This window comes from Pteropus alecto, unplaced genomic scaffold, assembly GCF_000325575.1.
Source record: "Pteropus alecto unplaced genomic scaffold, ASM32557v1 scaffold669, whole genome shotgun sequence".
Lineage (NCBI taxonomy): Eukaryota > Metazoa > Chordata > Mammalia > Chiroptera > Pteropodidae > Pteropus > Pteropus alecto.
The window spans coordinates 239,621-250,501 of record NW_006442554.1 but is presented as its reverse complement, the minus strand read 5'-3'; the positions used below and the strand labels follow the sequence as shown (position 1 = coordinate 250,501).

The 10,881-nt window shown below is 47.4% G+C and overlaps 1 protein-coding gene across 1 annotated transcript in view; it reads right to left on the bottom strand.

Moving 5' to 3' along the window:
- GRIPAP1 (GRIP1 associated protein 1) overlaps positions 1-10,676 on the bottom strand; it is a 20,546-nt gene extending 9,870 nt beyond the window's left edge. Inside the window, exons 1-12 of the mRNA XM_006922739.3 lie at positions 10,596-10,676; positions 8,391-8,457; positions 8,189-8,250; positions 7,183-7,209; positions 6,535-6,642; positions 3,790-3,940; positions 2,783-2,967; positions 2,539-2,586; positions 1,836-1,867; positions 1,687-1,734; positions 1,459-1,558; positions 58-135 (exon numbers count right to left, since the gene is read on the bottom strand). Coding sequence (XP_006922801.1) covers positions 58-135; positions 1,459-1,558; positions 1,687-1,734; positions 1,836-1,867; positions 2,539-2,586; positions 2,783-2,967; positions 3,790-3,940; positions 6,535-6,642; positions 7,183-7,209; positions 8,189-8,250; positions 8,391-8,457; positions 10,596-10,637 — 948 coding nt within the window. The 5' untranslated portion in view covers positions 10,638-10,676. The remainder of the gene's footprint in view (positions 1-57; positions 136-1,458; positions 1,559-1,686; positions 1,735-1,835; positions 1,868-2,538; positions 2,587-2,782; positions 2,968-3,789; positions 3,941-6,534; positions 6,643-7,182; positions 7,210-8,188; positions 8,251-8,390; positions 8,458-10,595) is intronic.
- Between the last annotated feature and the right edge of the window lie 205 nt (positions 10,677-10,881).

The window sequence follows — 10,881 nt, the reverse complement described above, 5'->3', positions numbered from 1 at the left end:
TTGTATTGCCCCTACTCTAGCCCCTCCATCCTCCTGAGCCCACCCAGTATAATGTACCTGATCCTGTAGGGCTCGTAGAGCTGCTGCATGCTCCAGGCGCTCCCCCTGCCGCTGATCTCTCAGCTCTGCCAAGCTCTGTGAAGACCAGGTCAGGGGAGCCCATTCTAGACCTCAGACTCCCCTGCGATACACAGAAACATACAGACTCCCTCTCTGACCACCTGACGGCACATTCCCAGCACTTGAGAGTCTTGGACCATCCGCCCATCAGAGATCTCAGCTTCACCCAGACTCTAGGTCATTACCCCGCCAAAGGCCTCAACCACCTCTATATCCCAGCTCTAAGCATCTCAGAAAACACCTAGGCTCCTGGTGATATCAAAATCACTCAGACCTCATCTGTAAGAGGTCTCAAACTCACCCAGATTCCAGCTTGGAGGCCCCGAGATTCTCAGACACACTCAGCCCCAGGAACTACAGCTTTACCCAGACTCCGGACTCCAACTCCCAGGGGTTTCAGCCACACTGAACCCCCATATCCCTAGCTCCCAAGAGTCTCAAATTCACCCAAACTCGGCTCCAGACTCCAGAGGTCTTGAACTCATACAGTCTCCTAGTTTCCAGCTCCTAGTGAGGTCTCAGACTGATGCCCCCATTTGCCATTCCTGTCCCCAGTCTCTGGGGATCTTCAGACTCAGCTAACTGCAAACCCAGCTTTACCCGGACATCTGTCCCCAGCTCCTAGGAGCCTCAGACACGCAAGTCACCATGTTTCCCAATCCATGGGACTTCAGACTCACCTACTCTAGGGAGAGGCCTGGAAGCTTTAAAATCGCCCAGCCCCCAACCCTCAAAAGCCTCAGACCCACCTAGACTTTTGTTATAGTCTCTGGATGTCTCAGACTCACCAGTTTTGTATTCATAGCTTCCAGGGGTCTCAGGACCACCCAGCTCATCTGATTCAACTTCTTAGAGGTGTCAGACCCAAACCAGTCCTCATATCGAGAGTCTCAAATGCACGGCTTCCAGGCCCAAGTGTCTCACCCTTGAAAGTCATGTTATCTACCCAGCCCCCCATAGGTCTCAAAATCATCCAAACTCCAAGGAGTTCAGATTCACTCCAACTCCTGGTCTCAGTCCCCAGTGACCACAGATTTTTCCAGACTTCTGTCTCTAATCCCTCAGGACTGTAGATTCATCCAAACTTGTGACACACAGACCTCTAAGTCCTCCGCTCCCTGAGATCTCTGATTCCTAGTCTCCTAATCCAACTCCAAGGGCTCTCAGCACTCTTCAGTTCCCGTTTTTCTAGCACCTGGGGGCCCAGGAGCTATCCAGTCCTTATATTTCCAACACAAGAAATCTCAGATTCCCCAAATAGTCTCTGTAGACCTCAGAGTTCCCTAGACTCGCAACCCTGGTCCCTATCCCAGCTGATCTCAGAACCCAGCCCCTCACCTGATTGGCAGCCTCAAGTTCTTGCTGCAGCTTTTGAGTTCGAGCCAACTGGGCTTTGAGATCAGCTTCCTTCCGCTGTTGTAACTCTTCAATCTTGTTCCTGGGGGTGATGAGGGCGGCCAAGGGTATTGACCATGATCTGAAGCTCAGTCTCCCAGCTCTGTCCCTGTGGTCTTGAGTTAATATTGCTGGGCACTGTCCACCACTAACCCCAACCCTGATAGTTACCGGCTGTCATTGAATAGTGTCTCCTTTTCTGTCTGTAGACGACAAAAACTGGGCACAGAAAGACAGACATAGATAAGTCAATTCTATAAGTCAATCTCTTTCCTAATCTCCCCGAACCCCTTCCCCTGCCTCTGGAAAAAGAAATTTACCTTTCTTGTTTCTTTTTCAGTTTCTCTGAGACCTGGGGTAGAGGAGAGGATGTAGACAAGTGATAACAACAAGAATAATATTAGTAAAGACAAAAATAAACTTAATATTTACAGACACTTCCTACTAATTCCTTTTTGGAAGCTGAATTTATTTGTTATCTTCTGGAATCCTCAAAACAATCCTGAGAAGTGAGTATTACTGTTTTCACAAATGCAGAAACTGAATCTCAGAAGGGTTCAGTCATTTGGTTGCCCAGCTGATCAGCAGCACCAACATAATCTCCCTCAGGCTTCAAAGCCCAGCATTTACATCCCCAACATATCGACTGAGGGCTATGTCACAGAATGGCTAAGCTGGGAGGCCTGGAAAGCAGGATCATGATTGGCTGCCACACCACTGGGTCTCTAGTTCCTAAGATAAGAGCCAGCAGTCTATAAGTTATCGGATGGATGAATAAAGAAGCAGAGCGAGGAGGACACAGAAGAAAAGAATGGGGCCCATCAGGCACAAGACATAGTGGGACTATATTAGCCCATTCCAAATTGAAAGCAATTCTGAGACATAAGTGTGAGTCTCTCCATTTCTCAAATGACAAAACTGAGGCTATGAGGGAGTACTCTGCTAACTGCTGCTTTGCTGGTGGAAGCATGGCAGGTAGGAAGTGGGATGGGGCGAAGGCCAGGGAAAGCTTGGCAGCCCCACCTTAGCAAGTTCCTCCTGTAGCCTGGATGTTTCCGCCTGCTTCAAACTCTACAGGAAAGGATAAGGGAGGGGTTTGTTATCAGCAAGGGGGAAGGTAAGGTATGTGCCTTATTCCTGCCCTCCTGCATCCCTAATCCATCAGCCCATGAGATGGTGATATCACAGACATCTCCATGAGACCATAGGCAGAGCTAGGGCGTCTGCCTGCCATCTGGCACCCCAGCCCCAATAGACCCAGATTCACCTCCAAGCCTTGCAGTTGCTCCCAGAGCAATTTCTTTTCCTCCTTCTCCATTTCCCATTTCAACTCTACCTCTGCCAATGGCATGGGGGACAGGAGAGCAGGGGTTTGGCCCCCTGGGGGGTCCCCTTGACCTTCAATTGTAACTGGGAACTTCCCAGCCTCTTTCTCACAGCGTTCCTGCAGGGCTGGTGGATAGAACAGAGATATATGTTGGATGAGGCGGTCTCTGAAGACCCTTGCCATATGTCAAATAGAGGGAAAAGTGGTCTTCAACACCTCAGGTAGCAGGAACCCTGCCCCAAAAGACCACAAGCCTAAAAGACAAAGGTTTAGCCCCATCCAGACCAATCACAAATCTTTTAAGCCCACCAACCACTGAAATCCTGTCTACCATCAAATTAGACCAAGTTGGTTTCCCAGGCCCCACCCATAGACCTCCAAGGTCATGTCTAACATCCTCTACTCCCTACTTACAGCTGAATCCTTCTTATAACCTCCTGATCCCCAGCCACATTCTACAAAGTCTCTCTGCTGATCACCAAACTACTACCCACCCCAACAAGCCCTAGCTGCTCTCCAAAACTCCACACATCAGGATCCTCCCACACTCTACCAAGCTTTCTTTCAGTTTTCATCCCAGATCCTACTGACAATCTGGGCTCTGAATCTTTCCAATGCTCCTTCATTCCCCTTCTCCATTTTGTAAACATCTTCTGATGTTCAATCTGCTTATCTGCAATATCTGCTAAATCCCAGGCATTGGACTAAACTCAGAAAGATAACTACCTCTTATCTTTACTACAATCTTCCAAATGGTAGACATCGCTATACTTACTTCATAAGTGAGCAAGCTTTGGCTCAGAGAGGAGAATGTCTTGTCCAAAGTCATATACTAGGGTTCACGGAAGGGGCAAGCTTGATTCTGAAGCCTTTCCACCTTTCCCCAGGAGGACAACATCCTACTCAAGCCCCAAGGTCCACACATCCCCAGGAGGGCCTCCACACACCTGCCACATTCTTCTGCAAGGCTGTGTTTTCTGCCTGCAGTCTCAGCAGCTCCCCATCCACAAGGCTTCCGGCTGGGACAGCACCTGCCCTGGCAGCTCCATCCTTCAGCTGCTCGTTCTCCAGCTCCAGCTGTTCCATCTGGCTGCAGAGCTGAGCAAGGGAAGGACGAGGTAGCAGAAAAGCAGAGAATCAGAACAATATTCACTGAAATATACACAGCATTTGGCCCATGCACTTGACAATTCATTTAATTCCCATAACACCCATAACCTACCTAGAGGAAAAAGGAATTGACCTAGGTGCTCTCATTATTCATTATCCTCACTTTCTAGATAAGGATACTAAAGCACAGATATTAAACAACTTCAAATTCACACATCTGTTAAATGGCAGTCACAGAGGATTGAAAATATTGAGAACAATTTTCTGCTTGTCCACTCCAATATCACAGTTGCAATCCAAGACTTCAGGCTCCTCTGGAAGCTGCTGGTCCAAGATGTCAGAATTACTGAGAGCCCCACTGCCAGTCAGTCATCTTCTGTGGAGGGGTCTGTGTCTGGGAGCCTAGGCACCACAGACAGCTTTTACGGCACTTCCAGGGCCAGCACTATCCACAGACCCCTATCGTCAGTCCTTGGCCTCGGAGAGGTGCACAATGCAAATAAAACTAAGCCAGCCTTTTGTTAAATTCCTGGCTAAAACAAAGTTCTTACAGCAGATCTGACAAGATCCTTTGTCCCATTTTCAGATGAGAATACTGAGGCCCATAGAGAATTTTAATTTCATTGCCCAGAACACTATTCCTTTCATCCAGTTCACATGACTGGCTTCTCTGCATCCTTCAGTGCTCTGCTCAAATGTCACCCTTCAAGTAGTATCCTCCAACACAGAAATTCCAATACTCTCTAGCACAACAATCTGTTTCTTTCTTACCTTGCACTAATAACAATTAAATTTAACTAGTATGTTTATAACTTCTTAAAGCCCTGAAAAATCCTGCATCATAAATTGTGACTGACAATTAAATTTTATTTTGTAACATAGGGTCACAGCCAGATTCTGAAACCAAACTGCTTGGATGGGAATTTCTACTCTCCCATTTACTAGCATTGGGACGTTGAGACAAACTACTTCATTTCTCTGGAGCTCAGTTTTCCTCACCTGTTAAATAGTAATGCTAATAATATCTCATCAGTTTGCTGTGAGAATTAAATGAATAAATAATGTAAAGCACATTGAATGAGACCTGGCACACAGTAAACATTATATAACTATCAGTATCAGTACAATTATTATTCACTATATCATCATCTTTCTCACCGTCCCACCCCCAGAATATAAGCTCCTTAAGAGTGGGGACCATTTTGTGCTGCTTACAACTATTTCTAGAACACAAAACACAAAGCAAGTCTTGGCAAGTAAGTGCTGGAGGCAAGTCTTGAACCCAGGTCTCTCTGTGAGTACTTTCAGTTCCCAGAAGGAGGAGGGGAGTATGAAGGAAGTTCTATACCTGGCCTAGTGCCTAGCCCAGGGCAGGTGCTGGAGAACATGAGCTGGATTTATGGACGAATGCTTGCACATGCCTTACCTTCCTCCTAGAAGAACCACATGATACCACTGAAATTGAGGGCAGGAAGCAATCAGAAGTAAAGTGATGATGTCAGCTCTTATATGAGCACCAGGGGCTCTGAACTGTAGGGGGCAAGAACCCACTAGGAGGTGTTGTTTAAAGGAGTGATGTCATAAGACCTGCAAGTTAGGACAATGTCTAGGGCTTGATGTGGTCAAAGAAGCTAGAACTGAGACTAGTGAGGAGGCTGTAGGAGTAACTAACATCTGCACAGCTGATATTATGTGCTAGGCACTGTTCTAAATGGTTTATAGACATTTATCTATTCAATCCTCACAAAAGGCCTGCAAGGCAGGTACTGTCATTATCATTATTTCCATTTTAAACATTTGGGAACCAAGAAACAGACAAGTCAAGTGACACACTCAAGGTTGCAGTTAGTAAAATATAGAGCTACGAGTTTAATCTAGGCTTCCTGGCTCTTAACTAGTACTTGCTAAATCACCCCTCCTGGTATTGTACCTGCTTAAAGGTTAGTTTTGTTTTGATTTTAAAGGTCTTAAGTACTACATTCTCACGTGGAGCCTTGGAAACACCATTTTCGTTGCCATGAGACTATTTTCCTTAAAACACACTAAAAACTTAGAAAATTGTTGAGCATGGATACAGAACAGAGATGAGGGAACAAAAGACAATGTCTCCAGCTGCCTAGTAGGTTTAGAAACAGTGAGGACACTAAAATCAGTGAGGAGATATAATTATCTAATCCAGGATAAATTATCTAATCCACATAAATTATATGTGGGCTCATAACAGATGAAGAAAGAAAGAAAAGGGAAGCAGCTTAAACATAAGAACTTTACCTAAAACCCAACAATATCCCGGGTCTTGGCATCAGCCTCAAAATATACACAAGGAGACCTGAAGCTCAGAGAAAAGAAGTGACTTGGTCAGGAACCAGCTGACCTCAGAGATTCCAGCCTTCTAATCCCAGCACAATGGGTGGCCTCATCTGTCAAATCACTGCCCCCCAGCAGAGACTCAAGACCTGTTTCAGCACCATGGACAGTGATCCAAGACCAGCCTCTGTCCAACCACTCTCAGCTGCCCTCCAGCTTCAGCCCAGGTGGCCCCTACCCCTTGGAGCCCCCTTGGCTATCCCGGGCACCATCACCTTGCTGAACTCGGCCATAAGTGTGCTGTTCTGCAAACGGAAGTCCTCTTCCTGGCTGTGCAGCTTTGCCTGCAGCATCTCATTTTCACTCAGCAGCCCCTCGACTTCCTGCAATAAGAAATAGGGGAAAGAGGAGGTAGAGAGAGATGAGGAAAGAGGAACAGACAGGAAAGAATGGAGAGATGGAGAGAGAGCAAAATAAAGAAAAGGCAGGAAGACAGAGGAATAGAGAGAGGAGAGAAGGGGTCAGAGAAAGAAATGTGTGAAGAAGAGAGAAACGAGGAGTCAGAAAGAGATAAAGGGAAATAAGAAAAGAAAATTGATGGCAGAGATAGGAACAGGTCGGGGAAAGGCAATGGGAAGATTGAGGAGAGAAACAAGAGTCAGAGAGAGAGGAACAGGAAGTCAGAGACAGAGTCACAGAGAAGGATAGGGAGAAAGGGAGAAGGAAAGACACAGAGAAAGGCACAGAGAGATGAACATAGGAAAACAAAGACAGATACAAAAAACACATGACAGTGAGGCAGTCATGGATGCAAGTGAACACACAGAGAAAGAAAGGCCAGTACTAGGAGATCCCAACATACAGGAATATCCCTGCAAGGACATAGTCTCCCAGACACACTCACCCACCATGGGTCCCCTTACCTGAGCTTTCTTGCTCTTGCTCAGTGCCTAAAGGTGAGGGGGTAGGAAGAGAGAAAAGGTGAACAGAGAGGGTCACTCTCACTGGGGTATGGAGACATTGAGGCAAGTGTCAAGGGGAGACAATAATGACAGGAGTTGGGGGATGGGAGCATCTTCAAACCACAGAACTTGCATGACAATTTGTAGCCCATAGGAATGATGGGAGAGTGAGTAGCATTCTGCTTACATCCTTTCCTCTAAGCTCCCGAAGCTGTTCATGGGTCTTAGGATTTAACCTTTTATGGGCTGGGTCTCCAGGCTCAGACATTGTGGCTTCATTGCTATATCTGTCCAAACACGTCTATATGGACCCCTCCCATTCAGCATGGAAACTGCCACTCCCTTGCTGAGCAGCCTAGGGAACTGTTAGGTTGGGGAATCAGCACCCTACCAAAGAGAAACCCAGCTTTCCAAATGCTGGTCTTTCTGCCTTCGGTATTCCTCCATCTAACAAATATTCATGGAGCATACACTATGTGTAACATTGTGCTATGCATGGGGACATAGTGAAGAAAGAGACAAATGAAGGCCTTAAATGCCTTGAAGGCCACAATAGCTGATATGCTCTCATCTTCAGAGGACAGAAGAGGTAGGTTCAGTCTCACTTTACCAACAGGACCAGTACAGGAATGAGAAGTATGAGCACAAGGCAGGAGAGTGGAGGAGAGACAGCAGATTCAAGGCAGATTTACCACTAGATTTGACTCTTTAGTTAGAAGTCAGTGAACGAGACTGAGTTAGTAATTGAAATTTAAAAAAATGAATTGAGAATAAATTAAAATTTATCAATTAATTAAGCAGAATTAGATAAAATTAGCAAACTAAAGAGACTTCCTTGAGAATTTTTTGAACGACTAATGACAGCATATAAGATTAGGTCTGGTTCACGGTAGGTGCTCACTGGATTGATGAATGAGTCAGATGGCTGCAGGGAAGCACGGGTGGGTGAATGGGTGGAGGTAAGTACCTTCTGAGCTTTGTTGAATTCCTTATCCAGGTAGGCGACCTTCTGTCGAAGACTGGTAAGTTCTGGTGTGCAGAAAGCAGGGAGTCTCAGCCTCAGTCAGTGGCAAGGAGCTGAAAGGACTTCCTACAAAGCCTCTGAGGTGTTTTCCCTCCACCTCTGTCCCCTAAAGCCACCCCCATCTAATAAAACCCTCTTGGCTCACCAACACCATTCTTGCGTAGTTCATCTGAAAGCTGGTAGTTGTTTGTCCGGAGTTCCAGGAGCTGAGCCTTTAGGGGAAGTAGGGAAGGGAAATGATTTGATTAGGAATGTGCCCCTATCCTCACCATGAGGGTACCAATCCCCTGAGCCCCACAGACCCTGCTGCCCTCTGCGTGCCTCTTTACTCACTCCTAAAGACCTGTGCATACACATCCTAAATGAGCATCCAGTCCCTCAGTCCCTGTCCCACCTTTTCCAGTTCTACTTATAACCACAGCCAGTCTCACCTCTGTGTCTCCCCGCTGCCTCCATCTCTCCCCTTCCAATCCACTATGCACTCAGGTCATGACAGAGTGCTGACCCAGTCAGGCTCTTGCTCATGTGTGTTCTATGGTTCACCATGCCCACAGGATATAGTTCCTCCTCCTCCTCCTGGCTGACCTCATCACACACTGAACACTATTCCGACTATCTTTCTGTCAGGGGTGGGTGTTATCTATCCCCGGCCAGAGCAGGGGGCAGGGGCTTGCCTCCTTTCCCCTTTCCCAAGGGAAGAGGGCCTGGTATTCTCCTGACCAATTTCACTAAGTAAAAGGGGGCTGCTCGGAGTCCTCACCCCCAAGGCTTTCCAAGCACATCCAGACCCCTTTCAAGAATTGAGGGAAAGTGAAGTATGGACCATGCCAAACAGTATACCCCTATCCTGTAGGGCACCTAGGCCAGTTCTTCCCAGAACCACTGTCCCTTACCCCACCAGGACCTTTCCCTCCCATGGCACCAGCTTCCACTCACTGGTGCTATGCTAAAAGTCAGAGGGCTTGGGAGGTAGATGGGAGGAAAATTCTTAAATCATTTCTTCAATTAAATAAATAAATAAATAGATAGATAGATAAAAGTCAGAGGGCTTGGCTTTTACAGAACCTTTCCTGCATCTGTCCACTTCTAGACCTAGTGATCTGTCTCCCACAGTTCTGATCTAATTGGGACAACTTTGGCACCCATCCAGAGTTCCTATCCATCAGAGCCCGATAGTTTTGCCTTCATTCATGGCCTAGTGGAATCGATCTTCCTCACTCAAGGGTTCCCACACACCTCAAGATCTCCCAGTCACACTCCAATGGGATAGCCCTACATTCTCCAGGGTCTTTCCTCCACAGGGCCTTGGGTGGGCTATTTGGATTACTCTTACTCACTCAGAACCCCCTTCACAAGTTACAGGGGTATTGCCCTTTCATGGTCCAATGATCTCACCTTTCCATCCTCCAGGTCCCTCACACAGAGACAACTGGGTCCCTCATTCAAGGACCAATGGATTCTGTCCTCACTTGAAGTTCCTCCTCTCCTCCCATAGGTCCTACTAAGGATTTCCCCCTTTCAGAGTCTCTCCAAACACAAAATCCAATGGTCTCTCCCAGTAAAAAACTCTCAACAAGGGTCTACTCTGGCTTTCATCCCATTTCAGAATCTCCCCCCGCCAGAATAGTCAAGTGGTTAGAGTACCCAATCAGGGTACCCCGCAAAGCCCAGTGATCCTTGCTCCATGCAGTCCAAGGTAGTATCACTTTTTCATCTCCTTTGGTCCTCTCTCCAACGGGGATTAATGGTATTACCCATTCAAGGACTTCTTCATCCCAGACTTAATGGGATCACCCCTAATCATCCAAATGGTACCGGCTCCTCTTGGGATCCACTACCATCACTCGCACAGGATCTCCCTCTCCCGGAAACAATGACAACATTGGGGTCTTTTTTAGTGGTATCTCCCACAAAAAACTTCCACCTCCCACCAGGTAATGGCTCCCCCCATCATGACGCAAATGGCCCAACGCCCACTTCCTTCCTCTCCAGACAAAATGGTTTCTCCCTCTCAGGATCTGTTTCCCTCGATGCCTAACGTTATCATCACCCACCCATGGGTTCCCCGCACGGGCCCAAAGGTCTCGTCCCCTCTAGGTCTGAGTAAGATATCCCCCACTCTCTGACTCTCTCCTCCGCCCAAAGGCTCTGATAATCCAACCCCTCAGAGACCAGTAGTATCTGGAATCCAACAGTCCCACCACTCAGAGCCTCAGTTTCCCTTCTCCAGACCAACCCCTTAAACTCAAGGTCCATCCCAACCAACACCTTCTCAGAGCCTGTGGCACGACCTCTCTCTGCCCCGCTCCCTGTCGCCCATCCCGGTGGTCTTTTCCCCGGCGAGCGGCACCTGCATCCGCTGAAACTCCTCCTCGGACAGAGCTTGCGCCATGTTCCTCCCCCCCCGCCCACCAACAGTTTTCTGCGCAGACGTAGCTCGTCCCTTCTGTCAGTATGCGGGTTGGACCAAACCACTGGCCAGGAATCGAGGGGGAGGAGTCTACCCCAGCGGCTCAGCGTTTTGGAGACGGAGAGAAGAAAATGAAACTGACAGGTTGGATGAATTGCAATTGAATGTTTTACCAAAATCTAGGTCATCTGATCTGGCTTTTTTGCTCACATAAACTACCCATTGT